At 50.2% G+C, this 21,916-nt stretch overlaps 1 protein-coding gene and 1 pseudogene across 2 annotated transcripts in view; both read right to left on the bottom strand.

Moving 5' to 3' along the window:
- The window catches only part of SETX (senataxin), a 62,424-nt gene extending 56,542 nt beyond the window's left edge, over positions 1–5,882 (bottom strand). Inside the window, exons 1-3 of one of the 2 annotated variants that reach the window (XM_004593468.4) lie at positions 5,719–5,882; positions 5,101–5,221; positions 2,597–2,780 (exon numbers count right to left, since the gene is read on the bottom strand). In XM_004593468.4, the coding sequence (XP_004593525.2) occupies positions 2,597–2,773 (177 nt within the window). In that variant the 5' untranslated portion in view covers positions 2,774–2,780; positions 5,101–5,221; positions 5,719–5,882. Of the gene's footprint in view, positions 1–2,596; positions 2,781–5,100; positions 5,222–5,494; positions 5,606–5,718 lie in introns of those variants that run through there. The other variant, XM_058672959.1, reaches the window with a different exon arrangement.
- Positions 5,883–12,503: 6,621 nt separating this feature from the next.
- Positions 12,504–12,914, bottom strand: LOC118759916 (ubiquitin-conjugating enzyme E2 variant 2-like; annotated as a pseudogene).
- Between the last annotated feature and the right edge of the window lie 9,002 nt (positions 12,915–21,916).

Raw genomic sequence — 21,916 nt, 5'->3', positions numbered from 1 at the left:
ATCCCGGCTGCTCCACTTCCCAATCCAGCTCCCTCCTTACAAGCTAGCAAAGCACAGAGGAGGGTTCAAGTCCTTAGGCCCCTGCACCCACGTGGGAAACCTGGAAGCTGCTCCTGGCTCCCAGCTTCACACAGCCCAGCTCCGCCCATTGCAGCCATTTGAGGAGTGAACCAGCAGAGAGAACATCTTTGTCTCTCTCCCTATCCCTCTCCCTCAGTAACTCCGACTTTCCAAATAAAATTATACACACACACGCACATACATACATACATACATACATACTTACATACATAGGTTTGTGGGCCATGCAAGGGCTCAGAGGTTAAATCCTAACCTTGCACACACTGGGAGCCCATATAGATACCGGTTCATATCCCAACTGCTCCACTTCCCAACCTGCTTATGGCCCAGGAAATCAGTGGACAGCCAAAGCCTTGGGACACTCCACCCTTGTGGAAGACCCAGAGGAGGCTCCTGGCTCCTGGCTTTGGATTGGCTCGGCTCTAAGCCAATGTGGCTACTCAGGCAGTGAGACAGCAGATGGAGGATCTTTCCCTCTGTATATTTTTCTATAAATCTGCCTTTCCAATAAAATTAATAAAACTTTAAGTGACTCAAAGACAGAGAAAGACACCTCTTCAATCCAATGCTACACTCTTCAGTGGCCACAGTAATCACACTGAAGCCAGTAGTAGGGAGCTGAATTGGAAGTGGAGCAACTAGGATCCCAACTGGTCCCCACAGGGATGATGGCGTCACAGGCAGTGACTTAACCCGCAAGGCCACAGCACCAGCTCCACAGCGAGGATGTTACACAGCTACATAACCAGGGAACTTCATAAAATTCAAGTTTCAGACGTGGCACATTAGCTCAGTAAAAGACTAATAACACTTTGTCTGCAAGCACCAGGACCCCCTACAGAGGTCAAGTTCGTTTCCTGGCTGCTCCATTTTCCATTCAGCTCCCTGCTTATGGCCTGGGAAAGCATTGGAAGATGACCCAGGTCCTTGGGACCCAGAACCTGCATGGGGAAGCTGGGAGAGGCTCCTCGTTCTAGATTGATTCAGCTCCAGCCGTTGTGGCCACCTGGTAACAAACCAGCAAATGGAACATTGACCTATTTCTACTTCTCCCTGTAAATCAGCTTTTCAATTAAAAAATAAATATATCTTAAAAACTTTTCAAGTTTCTCAGCACAGATCTGTAGCTCTATCCGTGTTCTTTCCCCAAGAAAATGTACTAAACCAACTAAGAGCCACACATTTAGAATTTTATCTCTCACTTCAGTTTGATGACTATAAAATATGCCTGTCGGGCCCGGCACTGTGGCCTAGCAGCTAAAGTCCTCGCCTTGCACGCGCCGGGATCCCATATGGGCACAGGTTCTAATCCCAGCACCCCTGCTTCCCATCCAGCTCCCTGCTTGTGGCATGGGAAATCAGTCGAGGACAGCCCAAAGCCTTGGGACCCTGCACCCGCGTGGGACACCCGGAGGAGGCTCCTGGCTCCTGGCTTCTGATCAGCGCAGCACCAGCCGTGGCGGTCAACTGGGAAGTGAATCACTGGATGGAAGATCTTCCTCTCTGTCTCTCTTCCTCTCTCTGCATATCTGACTTTGCAATAAAAATAGATAAATCCTTAAAAAAATATATGCCTGGGGCCCGGCGGTGTAGCCTAGCGGCTAAAGTCCTCGCCTTGAAAGCCCCGGGATCCCATATGGGCACCGGTTCTAATCCCGGCAGATCCACTTCCCATCCAGCTCCCTGCTTGTGGCCTGGGAAAGCAGGAGAGGACGGCCCAAGGCTTTGGGACCCTGCACCCGCGTGGGAGACCCGGAAGAGGTTCCAGGTTCCCGGCATTGGATCAGCGCGCATCGGCCCGTTGCGGCTCACTTGGGGAGTGAAACATCGGATGGAAGATCTTCCTCTCTGTCTCTCCTCCTCTCTGTATATCCGGCTTTCCAATAATAATAAAATCTTTAAAAAATATATATATATGCCTGTCCTGGACATGATGGCTCAGTGGCTAAAATCCTTGCCTTGCACGTACTGGGATCCCATATGGGAATTACTTCATATCCCAGCTGCTCCACTTCCCATCCAGTTCCCTGCTTGTGGCCTGGGAAAGCAGTCGAGGGTGGCCCAATGCCTTGGGATTCTGAATCCACGAGGGGAGACCTGGAAGAAGTGCCTGGCTCCTGGCTTCGGATTGGCTCAGCTCCAGCCATTGCGCTCACTTGGGGAGTGAATCACTGGATGGAAGATCTTCCTCTCTGTCTCTCCTCCTCTCTGTATATCTGACTTTCCAGTAAAAATATATATTTAAAAAACAGAAAAGCCTGCCCTTGCAGGTTTATATTATTTACCCACTAAAAAATGAAAAATGCTGTCACTTTTACAAACCTCAAAGCCGTTCAGACACAAAAACACAGCATTCACAGATGCACTGACAAAGCAGCAAAAATCCGCACATGCCTCCACTTAGTTCAGCCGTTTTACACCAGAATGTGGAAGATCTTAGCATCCCACCCTGTTGTTCCACACGTCCCGGACTGTGAGCGGGGCTCCCGGCTTCCCAGTCACCCCCCCCGAGTACCTCATGCAAGAAAGGCAGCTCGTCCCTGGCCCTGTGGTACTCAGCCACACACTCCAGGCAGTAGCACAGGTCTTCCTCGGCTGTGCGGAAGTCATCGGGCGGAGCCTTGGCAGCATAGCGCTTCAGGAAGGCGACGGTGGAAGAGCCGCCGGGAGTGCACCAGCAGCACGTGCTCATTCTGTCCCTGAAGACGAAAAGACAGCTGGAGTGAACAAACAGCCCCACTCCGGCCTGTGCTGCATGAGAAGCGGGTGTCCTCTGGGCTGCTGACCCTGACCTGGACCTCAGAAAGCGCCTCCACAGCCAGCAGGCCCTACTGGCCACCTCAGCAATCACTAACCTCAGAAAATAGTGCAAAACTTACCTTTGACACACAAAAAACATCGACAAGCCATTTTGCTAATAATGAACATCATAAGGTAATACATGGCTATGCTGTGAAGAACGCAAAACGCTACACAGAACTGACGAGAAACGCAGCGACACCCTCGGCAGGGTTTTCAAAGTACACACGTTGAAGTGTTTCTAACAACGAGGGAAACATTCAGGAAACCTGCAAATCCCCAGACAGCAGGCCCAGACTCCTGCAAACACGGAACCCATAAATAACAACTTGTACAACCAAATACACCTAGAAACTTTCTCTTGCCTTGCTGCATGTGTGTGTGTGAGGGAGAGCCTTGCCACCATCACACACTGCTCTCTGTGCACTATAGCCTATCGCTACCAAGTTGAATACTCACACTTCTTACCAACTGTTTGGTCTCTGTAGAACTGAAAGGTCTCTGCTAGTAAAACTCAAAAGGGAACAGGGGCAAAGGCAGACTGCTCTGGCATTTCCTCTACCCCAGCGCCCCTTCCGCTGTGGTTTGCATAAACATCAAAGTTGTCACAGACCCACCCTGAGCCTGCTGACATCTGCACTCAACACGCTTTCCCTGGGTGACATGATTCAAGCCACTGGTTTAACCAGGACCTCCCCAGAAGCTTTCCTGGCTGAGAAGTTATGCGAAGCTCCTGCTGCAGGTTTAATTAGCTATTACCCAACTACTTCAGGGCAGTCTGGCCCAGGACTGCAGACAAGTGATGACAGGAATCCGGATTAACCCCCACCTGCATCAGCATCCCCTGTGGGCGCAGGTTCACCTTCCGGCTTCTCCACTTTGATCCAGCTCTCAGCTTGTAGCCTGGAGGGGCAGCCTAGGATGGCCCAAAACCCTGGGCCCCTGGGAAAGACCTGGAAGAAGCTTCTGGTTTCAGAGCAGCTCAGCTCTGGCCAGTGGGACCACTTGGGGAGCAAACCAGCAAATGCACAATCTGTCTCTCCTTCCCTCTCGCACATGGCCCTCCCAGGGAGCCCTGTCCCGTCCACTGCCTGTCCTCTCTCGGCCAGCCCAAGGACAACGCTGCCAACGCAGGAGGAACTTGCGAACTGTACTCGCTCCCTCCTCCCCCACTCAGCTTGACCGCTGCCTGAGACTGCCTGCCTTGACAGCACCTCTACCAGCTCCCTTGAACCCCTCCAGCCTCCGCTCCACTGCCTGGTCACAACGCGGCAGCCCAAGTCTGCCAGGGACAGGAAGGGACAGGAGAGGTACCACATTGCACGAGGAAGCAGGTAGTACCTCTGAGCCACCAGTCCCTTGAGCCCTGAGCACTTGTAGCAGTTCCAGCTTATCTCACTGTCCTCTCACCTTCCAGCCCGATTAGGAGACATGATGCTGCCTTCCACCTTGTATGCTATACCCGCACACACTTTGCCTATTTGCTCTACGGTCCCTGGAGGGAGCATGAGGGTGCCCCGGCTCACGGTGGCATCACGGCAGTGCCAGGCACCTGAGACAGCCTGTCCCTCTGTGAGCCAGCTGAGCCAGTCCCACAGGGTCCCTTCAGATGCCCACTATCTTGGCTCACTGCCTGCTGCTCCCCGCCCGGGCCTCTAGCTCTCCCACCTCCTCTGTTTAAGACTACTGGGGGTGAGGGGGGGTGAGCGTTACCTGGACAATGCACACTCCTAGGGCAGTCCAAACACGGCATGTAACCTTGCTTCCTCTCAGTTAGCATCGCACGCAGCATATTAATACATTTCACACTTGGAGAGGGTTACCTGTATTTTTGGGAATGCATCAGGCGCCTCGCACTCACCCTCTAATCCCGACCTTGGCCCAGGCCTCTCCAGGTAAGACTTACCTCCAGCTCCTGTTGTGGTGTCTAGTTAGCTGGTTAGTTTATGGGCTTGATTTGTACTATAATTTAACATTCCTCACAGCAGCACACTCACCTCAAGACCTCAGAAAGGTGGAGATGAGGAGACCCTGCAGCCTCAAGTGCCCCAGTCTTCCATGCTGCCTGTGGTCAGCGCCTCTCCCTCCCCAGGACCCTGTACACAGCGCTGAACCCCGTCACCAGCCCCACCCTCCCCAAGTCCCAAGAACCTGTTCTCTTTTATGCCAGTTTGCTCAGATCAAGTGACTTAAAAGTGTGTGTTTTTTTTAAATCCTTACCTGGGTAACCGGCCTACAGAGAAGCGTTTCTCTTCGTGAGCGCGCTGGGCTTACTGATGCTCATGGGCAGGGGTGCACTCACAATCACACACACTCAGGCCCCAAAAGCGCATTTCTGAAACTAAGAGAGAGAGCTGAGCTAAGACAACGCTCTGATGCTGTCAGAAGGTCCGCAGCAAGCTGAGGCCCGGGCAGTGGGCGGTCCAGCCCATCAGCTGCCCGGCTCCGCCCCGCAGCAAACCGCTCCACACGGCGGGCTCTTCTGCCGAGCAGCTGGGCCGCTGGGGCCCCGGAGGCCGGAGCGGGCGGACCAGGCCCGGAGCCCCTGTCCGCGCGCCATCCCGTCTGGAGAGCGCTGGGCCGGCCGGAGGCCACGCCGACAACCCCGACTCACGCAAGAAAGGGCCGCGAGGCGGCGTGGACAGCTCCCTCTGCCGCAAGGAAGCTAAACAGGTGCTACACGCAAAGGCGCTCACGCGAGGCGGCAGGAACCGGGTCCCTAGCAGAAAATACGGCCGGCCGGCCCGCCGCCACCGCCGCCGCGACCCTTCCAAGGGAGGGCAGGCCCGCGCCCGCGCCCGCGCCCGCGCCGCCCTGCCCCCACTCGCCGGGACTCACGGGCCGCGACGGTTGTTCCCGGCACTCCCGCACGAGCCCGCCTCGCCGGCACTCCCGGAGCACAGGCTGCGGCGGGCAGGGCGACGCTCGGCTCCACTGCTTCAGTTCAGAAACAGGCGCTAGCCCACCTCCATGCCGGGACGCGGACCCATACTTCCGCCCGGGGCCTCCGAGTCCCAGGCCCCGCCCCCGCGCGCACGCCCTCTCTCTGGCCCCGCCCCCGCACGGACTCTCCGCCTAGGCCCCGCCCCCGCGCCGACATGACGCCTTAGGCCCCGCCCCCGCGCGGACGACACCGCCCTAAGCCCGGGTCCCTCGCCGATTGCTTGTCTGGGTGCGTGGGAAGGGCCGCAGCGGGGTGAGGCCGAGCGTCACTTCCGGAGGGCTGGGTTGAGGCGGGGAAGCAGACGGCCTGCCAATCAGGGCCCGGTCGGCGCGCCGACTCACTGGACCTCTGGGCGGCCGAGTGATAGGAACAGTCTGTGTTTATTTACTTCCATCTGCATCTATACTGTTTCCGTCAATACATATTTAATATGGATGTAGATAAAAATGAATCTATGGGGCCCAGCATGGTGGCCTAGTGGCTAAAGTCCTCGCCTTGAACTATCCGGGATCCCATATGGGCGCCGGTTCTAATCCTGGCAGCTCCACTTCCCATCCAGCTCCCTGCTTGTGGCCTGGGAAAGCAGTTGAGGACGGCCCAAAGCTTTGGGACCCTGCACCCGCGTGGGAGACCCGGAAGAGGTTCCTGGTTCCCAGCATCGGATTGGCGCACACCGGCCCGTTGCGGCTCACTTGGGGAGTGAACCATCGGACGGAAGATCTTCCTCTCTGTCTCTCCTCCTCTCTGTATATCCGGCTTTCCAATAATAATAAAATCTTTAAAAAAAAAATTATACACTTTTATCTGAAATTGATAACCCAGGAACAGCTATAGTAATAGAACTCCTATGTAAATTATGCTGTGACTTGATCATGGATACAGTATGTGTGTTGGAGCTTTGGAGCAGAAGTGACTCCATCTTCCTAGACTACTGGTGAAATGGAGTCACCTCTCATATCACTCCTGTCAAGAAACTAATGCAAGTAAACATGTTATGAAAAACAAGTTCTGGTAAAAACGATGAGAAGAAAAATATGTTTTGATAAATACGTAAAAAACATATTTTGCAGAACTAAGAGAAAGCCAAGTGTGTTACGGATAGATAAGTTATAACCAACTGGAGATAAGTAAACATGTTTGTGCAATGAAAGTAACCAATAAAAATAAATTGTAAACATGCAATAACCAATCAAAACATTGTAAACAACCGATTGCTTGACCCACTGAATTGTATAAAAACCCATGCTTCGCTCCCAGTCACCGAAGCCGGTAGGTTCCCACTGGACCGGAACCAAAGCCCAGCAGACTTCCAGGAGCCCGAAGTCAAGGGCGCTCTCGGCGGCTTCCCCCGTCCTGTGCGGTGTGCGCTCGCTTGAATAAGCGCTTGGTAGCAAGCATCAACTCTCTCTCGACTAGTGACGTTTGTCCGACTGACCGGGCTCGGTGTTCACCACACCGAGTCCCGCGGGAGCGTCGGGAGGGGCGGCGCTGAGGGCGGCCCTGTGAGGCCTGCCGAGCCGCTCTCCCAGACCTGCGACGGAACGCAGGCGCCATCTGGGGCCTGGGAGGCCAGCGCTCCGTGCGGCAGCTGAGGGAGCCACTGGGGACTGCGTGGGAGCAGGGGTCCGCACACGCCGTCCGCCGAGGGGCCGGGGGTCGGGGGTCGGCACACGCCGTCCGCCGAGGGGCCGGGGGTCGGGGGTCGGCACACGCCGTCCGCCGAGGGGTCGGGGGTCGGCACACGCCGTCCGCCGTGGGAGCTGGGCGCTGCCCTCCCCTGCCAGGGCATCTCGGGGCCGTGGCACACGCGGTGTCCGCACTGCGAGCGTCTGCCCACCCGCCCCACCCCCTTGTTCCGCCTTTCAAGAAAAAAAAAAAACTAATTCAAATAAATATTAAAAAAACAAAAAGCCTCAGTATTTATGCCTGTCAAATAAGTCTTAAAAACTAACTCAGGGCCCGGTGGCATGGTCCAGCGGCTAAAGTCCTCGCCCTGAACCCACCGGGATCCCATGTGGGCGCCAGTTTGTGTCCCGGCTGCTCCACTTCCCATCCAGCTCCCTGCTTGTGGCCCGGAAAGCAGCAGAGGACGGACCAAAGCCTTGGGACCTGCACCCGTGTGGGAGACCAGGTCCAGGCGCCTGGCTTCGGATTGGCTCTTCTCCAGCCATTGCGCTCACTTGGGGAGTGAATCATTGGATGGAACATCTTCCTCTCGGTCTCTCCTCCTCTCTGTATATCTGACTTTGTGATAAAAATAAAAGATAAACCTTAAAAAAAAACTAACTCAAATCTTTAAAAAAAAACAAAAAAAAATCTCAGTAATTGTCTCTCAAGAAATCTTAAGCTAATTCAAATAACTTTTTAAACACAAGCCTCAGTAATTATGCCTCTCAAATCTTAAAATAAAAACTAATTCAAATAAATGTGGGGAAAAAACCCTCAGTAAGTATGCCTCTGAAATAAATCTTGAAGAAAACTAACTCAGGAAAGGGGTCAGGGAAATCCCAGAGCCTATGGAATTGTACCAAAATAATTTAAAAAATGAAAAAAGAAGATAAAATTAATTCAAATCTTTTAAAAAATGTAATTATGCCTCTCTAATCTTAAACAAAAAACTCATTTTTAAAAACAAAAAGCCCTCAGTAATTATAACTCTTGAATCTGTAAAAAAAACTAATTCGAATAAATCTTTTTTAAAAGTCAAAGCATGTCTTTCAAATCATTGCAAAATCTCTAATTCTGCCTTTCAAACAAGTCTTTAAAGCATCTTGTTACTTTTGCTTTTTAAAGAAATTTTTCCTAAAAATAAAAACCAAACGCCCCCACGTTGATAAGAGGAGGCTGAAGATAAGCTACATCAGTGGCAAGAAGCCCCACCAGAAACAAGAAGAGTCCTTCCGGGCGTTCTACCTAGGTGCCTGGCTGGGCAAGATCTTACCCAGGAGAACCCCAAGACCAGAATGAGAAGGACCATGCCTGGAACGGAGAATATATACCCAGAGGGAAGGTTCTGGTGGGAGGGCGTGGCTTGCGGGGAGCCCGGGCCAATGGCAGGCGAGGACGTCATCCCAGGGGTGGGGGAACTCCCAAGTTGGGGCTAGGGGCAACGACCGTTAATCCCCTCCCCCACCTGCCAACCTTCTCAGGGACTTCCCCTACGATCTAACCAAGTGACCAACCGTTGCCAGCTATACTGGGTTTTAGATTGTGTATCCTTTTTAAACAATTCTTTTCCTCCCCCCACCCGGACAAAAAGGATCTGATGGCTACTAAGAATTCTTCAAAAAAAAAAAAAGTGTTTTTTGGAAGAGCTAAACAAGAGGGTAGAAATCCTGTGTCCCTGATATAATCTAAATCACCCTGGTAGATCTCACTCCATAGATGTTAGTCACCTGTTTTTAAATTGGTTTTTATTAAAACTAGCTATAAAATTGGTTTTAGTAAAAGTAACTACAAAAGAATTTAAATTCCCAGGCACCCAGGACATTGTGAGGAACCAGACTAGACCAGAACAGACCAGTCCAGACCAGACAAGAACACGAGCCTGTATTCTAAACAGGGGGACTTAGCCACTATACTCGGTCACTTTGGACATTCAAACCAAGCTAGCAGTGCACACGAATGTTTTAATTTTTTAAATCTGTTTTATTCACTTGGGACGTAGAATGACAGAGAGGGTGAGGGAGAAGGGAAAGGGGTAAAGGAAAAAAGGAGAGGTGAGAGAAGATGGAAGAAGGGGGAGAAGGGAATGTGGAGAGAATTTCCCATCTTCCACCTTCTCCAACCACCCCCACCCTCCAGGCTGGACCAGGCTGAAGCCACCACCCAGAAAACTCCACCCTGGTCTCCCACATGGATGGTAGGGTTCCAAACTCTTGGGCCATCTTCCACTGCTTTCCCAAACACACTAGCAGGGAGCTGGATCCGAAGGGGAACAGCCAAGATTTGAACTGGTACTCCAATATAGGATGCAGGTGTCACAGCAGCTTAACTCTGTGTGCCACAAAGCCAGCCACCTACATTTTATAAAATACGAGGAGAAAAAGAGGGTTGGATATTTTACTGTGTTCAAGATTTCTTTGGAAAAGTTGTGTTCAGTTACACAGGGCTGTCAGCTTTTAGAATTACTCAATTTCATGTGTCAAGCGTGTGCCACGTGCAAGCTGTACGGCTTTGTGGTAGTGTGAGGCCAGGTGCTTCAAGCCTCAACGAAATGGATGAAATAAAGATAGCCAGGGGAAGCCACAGACATGCATGATAGCAGCAGGGCTCTCAGAACCCGGCTCAGAGCGGAAGGCCAGGGAAGAAAAGTATGCTCAGTGCTGATTGGTAGCTAAGTTTGGAGAGATGAGGGAGTCCTTGTCAGGGAGATGGCAGCAGGACTCTGGCCAGAGGTCCTGGGTGGAAGGATGCTGCTCTCCAAGGATGAGACATACTGGGGCTCTGGCCAGGAGCGTTAGACACAAATCTCACATTGCCCTCAAAAGAGTAGCTTCACCAGCTCCCTCACTGGGTTGGAACTGAGTTGGTCTCTCTCTTTTTTTAAGACTTTGAGGGCCAGCATGTTGGCTCAACTGGCCATCTCCAAGCACTACATCCCATATGGGCACCAATTTGTGTATACTCCAGCTCCCTGCTTCTGGCCTGGGAAAGCAGTTGAGGACGGCCCAAAGTCTTGGTGACCCTGCACCCGCGTGGGAGACCTGGAGGAAGCTCCTGGCTCCTGCCTTTGGATCCGCTCAGCTCCAGCCATTGCGATCATTTTGGGAGTGAACCAGCAGATTAAACACCTTTTTCTCTGTCTCTTCTTTGCTCTGTAAATCTGCTTTTCCAATAAAAATTAATTTAAAAAAAAAAAAGATTTTGTTTCTTTGAAAGGTAGTTACAGAGGTTTGCACCTGCTGATTCACTTCCCAAATGGTCACAATGACCAGGGCTGGCCAGGCTGAGCCAGACACCTCGTACTCCATCCTGGAGACCAAGCACAAGGGCTGCCTTCTGTGCTCCCAGGCACATTAACAGGAAGCTGGATCAGAAATGGAGCAGTTACATCCATCACAGGCATTGACTTAACTTCCTTACCATGCACCTGCCCCTCTTGGGACCATCTTCATCTCAGTTCCATGTTAGGCTGTCCTTTGAGCCAGATGCCTTCTGCACTGGCATTTTCATTTTAAAGTAGATGAAGCACATTTAGCTTTTTCCCAAATTGATGTGAACCTTCCTCCTCCTTGCTCTCTGCCCGCGCTATCTCTGCCTCAATTTTGGAGCAGAGTTTTTTAGATCCATATTTTATTTCATGACCAAACACCTGGGCTATCCTCAGGCCATTGGCAGGGAAATGGACAGAAGTGGAGCAGCCTGCAGCGAGTAGGGGCTGCTGGAGCTCTAAACAATGGTCTTCCCAGCCACAATGCAACCCAGCCCCTTGATTTCCATTTTAAATATGCAACTCATTCATCACCATAATTAGGGTCATCAGTAATCCATTGTTTCTATTTGAAACGGATCTACTGAACCTCCTCTTAACTGCTAGGGTCATTGCCAAGGAGTTGTACACGTCTACACTTTTGCTACATGTCCCGTCACTGGCCTCGTAGCATTGACACACAACGGAGCTGCAAACACACACTGACATACAACCCTGATCATACGATGTGTTGACAACTCCACACGTCTGGTACAGAAACAGCCCACAGGGGTACAAAACCTCTTCCTCTTCCCAGAAGGTGCCTGTATCTCTTTCCAATGCTCCCTGCTGCACATCGCCCCACAGACCCCCAGACTCACCCGGCCCCTGTAGAACTCCGGGGTGGGGGATTCCAGCTAGTGTATTCTGTTCTGTCTCCTTTCATTCAACATAATGTCCACTTGTAGTGTTGGATTTCATTAAAGGAACATGCTACAGCTCGTGGGTTTTGTTTCGTTTTGTGGGGGGATACGTTCCATGTTTTATTTACATTTTAGGACTATTGTTAATCTCAAAATAACATATCCATACACTTGTTTTCTTTTTTGTTGATTTCACTTAAACTTAAATGCATGGTTTGCTTAACGAAGACTGTAAACAAATATTTACCATGTCTGTTACTTGTAACTCACAGAACAGCTTTTAACAGAAATTCATCAACCCCTCCCCAACATTTTTTATTATAAATACAGGTATCAAAACAATCCTGAACATGTTTTTATATTAATAGTAGTCAGCACCCACACTGCTTCAAAACTTAACACAGCTTGTGACAATATTCGCTGTACCTGCTCCTTTAAACAGTTCCCCCTGCGGCTCTGTCACTAAGCAAGATGGATGAAGTGTGCCATTGCTGTTCGTGCTTCTCAGGATTTTTACTTTTCGAAAACACGTGTTTCCACTTCCGTTTGGCACGTCTCACCTTGCTGGCACCTTGTAGACCGAATCCTACTTGGAGCACTCCAGGTTTATGTTGAAATGACAGTGCCTCAGCAAGAGAAAGAACAATGGTGCCACACTTTCCCTCCTGTGACCTGAAAACATACTGGGTGTACGTATATTAAATCTATTCCTTCAAATGTCTGCGTCATGTGTATCAGCTGGAATTCTTTCCTGAATGTGTGGGTATTTTGCATTGAGATATTTAATCAAGACATTACTATGAAGAAGGCTGTTGATTTAAGACAAATTTGAGATCCACGAAAGTTAATTGCTGTATGTTTGTCCTCCTGGTGGCTGTGGAAGCTTCACATCTTCTTTGGACATCATTAGACGTCTCGGCTCCTGAAGCACAACCTTAATGCTCTATGAACATTGCCATTTTGTTAATACTGGTATGTTCTGTGCATCCACCATTCCCACTATTAGTTTTTGTTACAAATCTAACTGACGGAGGAGCTCCTGGGTGTTTAGGTCCACATGTGGCTTTCAGGCTATATATCCTGTTCTGGTAACGTGTCCTCGATGACCCAACAACCGTGCCTGCACACCTCGTGTCGTATCTTCGCCACCTCCAAGCCCACCTAACTGTACCAGCACCCACTCCCTTGTGTCCTTCTCCAAGTTCTCCAACAAGCGAAGATCATAAGGAGCTTTAACTCCTATGGAGACTGCCATCTTCTCCTGCAGTCCAACGCCGTGTGCGTGGGTTTTTAAAGACCTATCCCTTAAGCTTACTATTTTTTTCCATGTGTATGGCATAAGCACGTTAGATCTGTTCTTTACATGCAAGGATGTATTATGTCCACTTGTTCTACAAATATATATATTTTTAAAGATTTATTGTTGGAAAGCCGGATATACAGAGAGGAGCAGAGACAGAGAGGAAGATCTTGCGTCCGATGATTCACTCCCCAAGTGACCGCAACAGTCCGATGCGCGCCAATCCGAAGCCGGGAACCTGGAACCTCCTCCAGGTCTCCCACGCAGGTGCAGAGTCCCAAAGCTTCGGGCCGTCCTCAACTGCTTTCCCAGGCCACAAGCAGGGAGCTGGATGGGAAGTGGAGCTGCCAGGATTAGAACCGGTGCCCATCTGGGATCCCGGGGCTTTCAAGGCGAGAACTTTAGCCACTAGGCCACGCCGCCGGGCCCTACAAATATATTTTTAAGAAACTTTCACATTTGATACCTGTGCCAATGAATGATTTGTTTGCTGTCAGTGATTAGAGGAAAATATGAGGGGGCTGGCCCTGTGGCATAGTGGGTAAAGCAACTGTCTGTTGCACTGGCATCCCATGGGCTAACCCCGGTTGAAGTCCTTGCTGCTCTACTTCCATTCCAACTTGCTGCTAATGAGCTTGGCAAATCAGTGGCAGTTGTATCATTGCTTGAGCCCCTGTACCCACGTCGGGCAAGAAGGTCGTGCTTTGAATAGGCCCAGCTCCAAACACTGGCCCAGCAGCCATAGTAGAAGGAACCAGCACACAGATCTCTCTCCCTCCTCTCCTTCTGTCTGTTTCTACAGCTCTGCCTTTAAAATCAGTAATAAAAATAAATATTATTTAAAAAGAAAGAACATATATAGCTATAAACACCTAAATTAGAAAAAAGAAGAAAGATCATGGGGCTGATCAGTGCATAAGTCTAAGTCTCCGCCTGCGACGCTGGCATGCCATAGGTGTGCCGCTTCGTCCTGGCTGCTCCATCCTCAGTCCTCTGCTCTCAGCCTGTGAAGGCACTGGAGGATGGCTCTATCCTTTGCACTCTGTCCGCACTGGACACCCAAGGAAGCCGCCGTCTTCAGCCTACCCAGCTCCAGCTGTTGAGTCCATCTGGGGAGTGTGAGCCAGTGGATGGAAGACCACTGTCTGCCACACCTTCTCTCTGTGTACCTCTGCCTTTCAAATAATGTTGTTGGGTTTTTTTTTTGAAAGATTTATTTATTTTCATTACAAAGTCACATATACAGAGAGGAGGAGAGACAGAGAGGAAGATCTTCCATCCGATGATTCACTCCCCAGTGAGCACAATGGCTGGTACTGCGCAGATCCGAAGCCGGGAACCAGGAACCTCTTCCGGGTCTCCCACGCAGGTGCAGGGTCCCAATGCATTGGGCCGTCCTCAACTGCTTTCCCAGGCCACAAGCAGGGAGCTGGATGGGAAGTGGAGCTGCCGGGATTACAACCGGTGCCCATATGGGATCCTGGGGCGTTCAAGGTGAGGACTTTAACCACTAGGCCATGCCGCCGGGCCCTCAAATAATGTTTTAAAAATTAAAAAGAGAGAGAGAGAGACAGAGAAAAGAATGAAGATCTCAAATCATCTTACACTTTAAGAAACTAAGAGGGGCCACTATTGTGGCTCTCCACTTCTGCTCCAGCTCCCTGCTAATGTGCCTGGGAAAGCGCTCAAAGACGATCCAGGTGCTGGGGACCCTGCACCCGTGTGGGGCACCTGGAAGAAGCTCCTGGCTCCTGGCTTCAGCAGGCCCAGCTCCAGCTGTTAGCAGCATTTGGGGGAGTGAGCCAGGGACAGGAGATATCTCTCTCTCTCTCTCTCTGTAAATTTGCATTTCAATAAGTAAGACAATAGATAAAGTTCACAACAATAAGCGCTGCTTCTTTGATGACTGAGGAGATTGGTATTACACATTGTACCTTTCTGTCTGCTCTCCAACATTCATCTGTTGAAACCCCAGGTCCCCATGGGTGGTGCCGGGAGGCTGGGAGAGTGCAGAGTGGAGTGCTCGGAGTGCCCTTAGAAGCAGCGTAAGACCTGGCTCCAGCCACGTGGGAAGAGCCCTCCCTCATGAGACACCAGATCTACCTCCGTCAGGGGAAAACTTCCCAAAGTCCAGAGCTGAGAGAAGCAAACATTGCTAAAACCGGTCTAGGATATTCTGTTACAACAACCTGAACTGAGAGTCGGCAAACACTGCAGACTTAACAAGCAATTTGAGTTTCAGTCCAGCTAGAAGTGAGGTTACAACTTACCTTGAAAGATCCTCATCAAAAATGCTTTAGCAGCGGAAACGCCATTTTGCAAGGCTTAGAACTAAGAATAGCAGGATCTCTGGGAAGGAAGCGGACAAGGACAGGACGAGCTTACCTCACATCTGTGGCCAAACATCTGGCCCCAAATAAGGAAGAAATATTAGGAAAGAGAGCTAACTCAGCGCCAATTCAGCTGTTATCAAAGATAGGGAACCAACTCAAGGCTAATTTAGTCATTGTTGAAAATTCCCGGTACTAAAATAAAGTTGCCTTCACCATGACCCTGGCCGCATATAAATCCACCAATCAGGATCCTGTAACTATGCTTCTCGCTTCTGTAACCGCGCTTTCTGCTCCAAGATTCTATAAAAACCTCTAGACCCCAACCTAGGGCGCGCAAGTCCTTCGAGAGACTTTGTCGCCCCAGGTACCTGTGTATCTGAATAAACCTCTTGCTGTTTGCATCCGCACGAGTGGTCTTGTTCCTTGGAAGGGGCCTCTCCAGAGGGAAGACACCCGTTTCGAGGGTCTTTCAACCTGACAGCGATGAAGCATCGGAGCAGAATTGACACAATATGTGACAGAGCTGAGCCAGACGAACAAGTTCCTAGAAACACACAAAGTGTCCAAACTGACTCAGGAAGAATTTCTAAACATCCGAAGAAATAGCAAACAGTAACAATTAGAAACTTCCCCCCCACAGCAACAAAAAACCCTAGTTGGTCACCTCTAATTTTTAAAGGGAGAATTAACTCCAAAGCTTCTGAAATTTCTCCAGGCCTAACTCATGCTGTGAAGGCGTTATCCACACGCTACCAAAATCACACACAGGCTTCACAAGAAAATAAAGCTAGAAGCCAATATTCCTTCTGAATATAGATGCAAAATTCCTCAGAGAGTATCAGCAAGACAAAGCCAGCGGCATATTAAAAAGATGAAATACCAGGAACAGGTATTTATCCCAGGAATGGAAGAGCATGCCTCTCATTCAGGAGGGGATGGTTTCCCTTGTCTCTAAATGTTTTGCAATTCCTCTTTGGATTTCTTTTCTGACACATTGATTGCTGTAGAGCATTAACACGCTGTTGTAGAATTAAGTCAACAGTTGCTTAATTTCCACACAATGATTCTGTCTTCTCTCTCCCATTGATCTCCTTGTTTCATTGTTGCTTGGTCAGAAGCTCTCCTTTCGTAGGAGTGTTAGTGAACTGAGCACTGTGCCCTTGAGAGCTGTGTTACTGTGCGCGTATGTGTTTCTAACTTGTTCAATTTGAACTGATCCCTTTATCATAAAATAACCTCCCTTGTGAGAAACCAACATGCACTCCTATGCTCATAGCAGCACAATCAGTAATTGCAAAAACATGGAAGCAGCCAAAATGCCCATCAGCAGAGGATTGGATAAGAAAGCTATGGTTCATCTACTCCATGGAATACTACTCAGCTATTAAAAAAAACAAAATGCAGTTCTTTGTGGCCAAATGAGCCAAACTGGAAACCATAATGCTAAGGGAAATGAGCCAATCCCAAAAGGTTAAATACCACATGTTCGCCTTAATTTAAGATGATATGATGTTATGTATAACAGGTTATGTTATGTATGTTATATGTTATGTATAAACTAAAATTGAAATGTCAATGAGGTGGTCACAGAAGGTGGTTAAGAACTCTCATTTATTTTTAACATATTGGCTACTCATTACTATGTCAATTAATTCCATAATGATGTAAATTTTTGCTGATGGTATGTTGGAGCTTTTAATTGATCGGGATGATACTCTGCTGGCTCTGTCTTCAAACCAGAGAGGGTATACCTAAGAAGCCATTGAACTTGACTGGACAATAAGATGCTGGACTCTATGTTTGGTATATGCTTGCAATGAGGGAATCTCAACTGAACTTGAACTGTGGTTATGCAACAAGGTGGGGGAATCCACCATGGTGGGAGGGTCTGGGGAGGGGTGGGGAGAATCCCAGTACCTATGAAACTGTGACACATAATACAATGTAATTAATGAATTAAAAAAAATTAATTTAAAAAAATAACCTCCCTTGGTCCCTTGTAACAATTTTGTCTTTTCTTGTTTTATTTTAATATTTATTACAAAGATGAGGGGAGTTTCATGTGGTAAGGAAGGCAGCAAGTTCAGGATCAGGGGCTTGGAAGCCACTCTCCCACCACCTGTGAGGCTCACCATCCTCACCTGGAACCTGAGGGGGCGGTATTGCATTGGTGCATAACCACGCCCCTCACAAGCCCCCCAGAAGGCCCGTGATAGGGAGGGGCTCACCCTCCTGCTCAGGTGCCTCCACCGCCCTGGCACTCCCGACTCTTGGCCTCCCCAGCACCTGCCTGCTCTCTGGCTTCCTGAGGACAGGTGTGCCCTGAACGTGGCCCTGTGTGTCTGTTCCTCACCCTCTGTCCACTGCTTGGGCGGGACAGTGAAGACAGCAATGCTAAGATGTTTGTATTTCTAATGTGTGTGCTATCAGGAGTTCCAGGAGAGGGGAGGCCTGGCAGTGATGGAATGTGGGCAGAGAAGCCAGGGAAAGGTGACTGTCTGCAGCTTTGGAAGTGTGTCCAGGTTATTCATTGCACGTCTCTTAGGATAACTTATATTGTTGGGGAAGCTGGGACATCGGTCTTCAGCTTAACGGACAGACTTGAGAGTAATGACCGTTTGTTCCTCTTGGGGTTACGATTGACTGGATTGCCATATGGACTTGTGATTTGCTATTTCTAGCGTGCTCTGTTATCACCAAGCTTGGTTAATAAAGACTCCTTATAGACCTTAGACATGTCTGGCATGATCTTGCTCACACCCACAACAGCACACGCACGTGGGCCTCCATTAGCATGGAGAGGAGCGCAGGAGCAGGAGTACAGGTGACTGAGAGAAATGATTCGTTTTCCCTACCATGCCGGTGGAGGAGGGGATGGAAGGAGACAGCACCCTGCCCCTTGGTGGCACAGAGCGTCAGCACTCAGGGACAGAGATGGCCAGCTGATGTCATCCTTGAGGCCCGGTATGCAGGAAGAGCATTCTGAATGTGTTGCTTGAATGGTGAGAAATTCTAAGGCCTGTTGGCTGTCCTTGTCTACCTCAGTATGCCCACAGTTGTAGAGCTTGGTCTCAAGTGTTGTTCAAATTGCCCAGCTTTCCATCTTTTTTATTTTTTAAAGATTTATTATTTTTATTGCAAAGTCAGATGTATAGAGAGGAGGAGAGACACAGAGGAAGATCTTTCATCCCCAAGTGACCGCGACGGCCAAAGCTGAGTCGATCTGAAGCCAAGAGCCAGTTCTTCCGGGTCTCTCATGTGGGTGCAGAGTCCCAAGGCTTTGGGCCGTCCTTGACTGCTTTCCCAGGCCACAAGCAGGGAGCTGGATGGGAAGCGAGTCGCTGGGATTAGAATAGGCACTATATGGGATTCAGGTGCATGTAAGGCGACGACTTTAGCCACTAGGCCACGGCACTGGGCCCCTGCTTTCCCTCTTTTGAGGAGGTAACCGAAGTCTGCTCTTGGCTTAGGTGAACTGGCTGTCTTGTCTTTCATGTTCATCTAGGTACGTTCTGATTTTGCATAAGGGTCAGTAACTGAGACGGTCCTCTCCTGCAGCATGTGCTCCACGCTTGGACAACATGTCTGTGATTTTTCCTGAGCAAAGCAGTCCAGTTGTGGAGCCCCCTAAGAAACCTCACTTGGAAGGTCCTCAAACCTTGCTCTTGTGTGTGCCAGCTGTTGCAGTCAGGCTCAGTGTGCCCCCTGCACCAACCAATGCATGTGCCATGGTGGGTTGAGCTGCCTAGTCAGTCCTGTCCCCAGCCAACTCTCGCGTGAACCCCCCGTTGCTGCAGACCAGCCCATCCCAGCTGCTCCCAGGCCCAGCTCTTGCATACATCGGTGGGTGCTGTGGCCTAGTTTGGGGGACCCCAAACTGCCCTATCTGGCCTGCCACCAGCCCTGTTTCTCTCATGTGTGGGTTGGTCTTCCAGCCTGGTATGGCCAGAATGAAGTCCCAGGTTACACATGCACCGGTGGGTACTGTGACAATTAGACAGTAGTGACAGGCCCTTGATAGGCCAAGGTAGGGACAAACAGGATGGGTGTAGCAGTCATTCAAGAACAGTTTTATTTTACAAAGGAAGACATGTGCCTTTAGGAAGCAATAGTCCGAGGCAGAGAGGAAGAAAACAAAGCAGCTCCACCCCGCCCCACCCGTCCAGCCCGAGCTGAGGGAAGGCTGTCCTTCAAGGTGCAGCAGCAGGGAGGGGGAGGGAGGGGAGGAGAGGGAGGGAGGGAGATCTTCCTTCTGGTGATTCATTCTCCAAGTGACCGCAACAGCCGGTGCTGCGCCAATCAAAAGCCAGGAGCCAGGAGCTTTTCTGGGTCCCAAGGCCTTGGGCCACCAGACTGCTTTCCCAGGCCACAAGCAGGGAGCTGGATGGGAAGTGGATCTGCCGGGATTAGAACCGGCGTCCATATGGGATCCCGGGACGTTCAAGGTGAGAGCTTTAGCCGCTAGGCCACGCCGCTAGGCCAATGCAGTTTCTTTCAATACTTGTTTCTTTGGTCTCTAATGGGAACCACTGTAAGAAAAACATCTGTGCAAACACTGTCTTTCCAAGCCATCGCCCCCCTCACAGATGGAACGGATCAACGAAGTAGCTGTCCCCTTCTCCCCGCCCCAGCCCGTGGGCCTTACCCACCTCTTTCTGCCTCTATGGCTGTATCCATTCTGGATGGTTCCTATAAACAGAACCACTCAACATGTAACCCTTTGTGTCTGGCCTTTTTCTCTTGCCACCATGTTTCCATGATTTATCTACGTCATAGTGGGTATCAGTCCTTCATCCCCTTTAATGGATGAAAAGCATTCCTCTCTATGGGTGGGAATAATGCTTTTTAAAAAGTATTAATTTTCATACACTTGGAAGGTCGAGTGAGATCAAGAGAGAATGTTCCATCTGCTAGCTCATTCCCCAAAGGTCTGCAACGGCAGCACGGGCCAAGCAGAAGCCAAGAGCCCAGAACTCCAGCAGGTCTTCCTTGTGGATGGCAGGGGTCAGCAGCTGCCCCTGGAGTGTGACCTGGCAGCAGCTGGACTTGGAGGTGCAGCGAGAACTCTGCTGCGGGATATAGATAGCCCAGGTTGGATCTTTTTTTTTTTTAATTAATTAATTAATTAATTTTTAATACAAAGTCAGATATACAGAGAGGAGGAGAGACAGAGAGGAAGATCTTCCATCTGATGTTTCACTTCCCAATTGAGCCACAACGGCCGGTGCTGCGCCAATCTGAAGCTGGGAACCAGGAACCTCTTCCAGGTCTCCCACATGGGTGCAGGATCCCAAGGCTTTGGGCCGTCCTCGACTGCTTTCCCAGGCCACAAGCAGGGAGCTGGATGGGAAGTGGATCTGCCAGGATATGAACCGGCGTCCATATGGGATCCCGGGGCTTTCAAGGCGAGGACTTTAGCCACTAGGCCACCGCACCGGGCCTCCAGGTTGGCTCTTTACATTGTGTGGGAAAAGCCAACATGAAGCCCTTTATTGCAACAATAAAACCGAAACCCATGCCGGAGGGAAGTAGGGGAAGTTTCTCACGGGATCACTCAGACAGTGAGTGCCAGGAGGAAGGGGCGCCGAAGCCTCTGTGACGAGCAGGAAGTGATGCAGTGAGGGCTGCAGAGGACACGCCAGGGTGTGCAGAGGTGGCTGGGCTTTCCCCAGCAGCGGAGGGTGGGTGGGTTACTACCGCACCTTCAATTTAAACTTCCCATTAAGGCTTTCTTTGTTCTTTTAACATTTTATTCTTATTAGAAAAGCAGATTTAACTGTTGAACTCTCAAGATCACTTGAGCAGGACCCTGGGAGCATGCCCCACCTGGGGACCCTGGGATGACTGGGAGGCTGGGTGGGGCTTCTCTCCTTATCTCTCCCCTCCCCCCAGATACAGGAAGGAAAAAAGAGAATGTCAAAACAATGGTCTCACCCACTTTCCTCTAGCCTTTGAACCTTCTGCACCCTAATCAGATATGTAAAAATCACCAAAAATGAAACTCACACAATTAAAAAGGAAGAAAAGCAGATTTACAGAGAGGAGAGACAGAGGAAGATCTTCCATCTGCTGGTTTACTGCCCTAGTGGCTGCAACGGCTAGAGCTGAACTGATCCAAAGCCAGGAGTGTCTTCTGGGTTTCCCACATGGGTGCAGGGACCCAAGGACTTGAGCCATTTTCTACTGCTCTCCTAGGCCATAAGCAGGGAGCTGGTTGGTGTGAAATCAGTCACAAAATGGAGTCACTTTGGTTCAGGCCTGCAGAAGTTTGCAGATGCTCCTGGAGGGGTCTTCCCTTCTCTGCTCACTCTAAGTGGGAGCTCTCCACATGATGCCCAATACCGTCATGGATGCAGACGAACACACCTGCCAGCACGGCCCTCTCTTGGGCTCTTCTGCTTGCTACCACAGCCTGGGGCTCAGCTCCCTAGGGATGCCTCAGGAGTCCCGAATATGGCTTCTCTGCCCCTGGACTCACACTTGACATGCAAGGCCCTACTCGACTGTCCCCACTGTCACCCAGCAGATTCCTGGATTGTTCTGCAGGATAAGGTAAGCTGAGGGTGACAAGCTTTGGGGGAAAGGCATGGAGATGGAGGTGAGGAAGTCACACAAACTTTCACC

This window comes from Ochotona princeps, chromosome 14, assembly GCF_030435755.1.
Source record: "Ochotona princeps isolate mOchPri1 chromosome 14, mOchPri1.hap1, whole genome shotgun sequence".
In the NCBI taxonomy this organism is placed as follows: domain Eukaryota; kingdom Metazoa; phylum Chordata; class Mammalia; order Lagomorpha; family Ochotonidae; genus Ochotona; species Ochotona princeps.
Note: the sequence above shows the minus strand (reverse complement) of the source record. Positions and strands in the feature narration are given on the sequence as shown.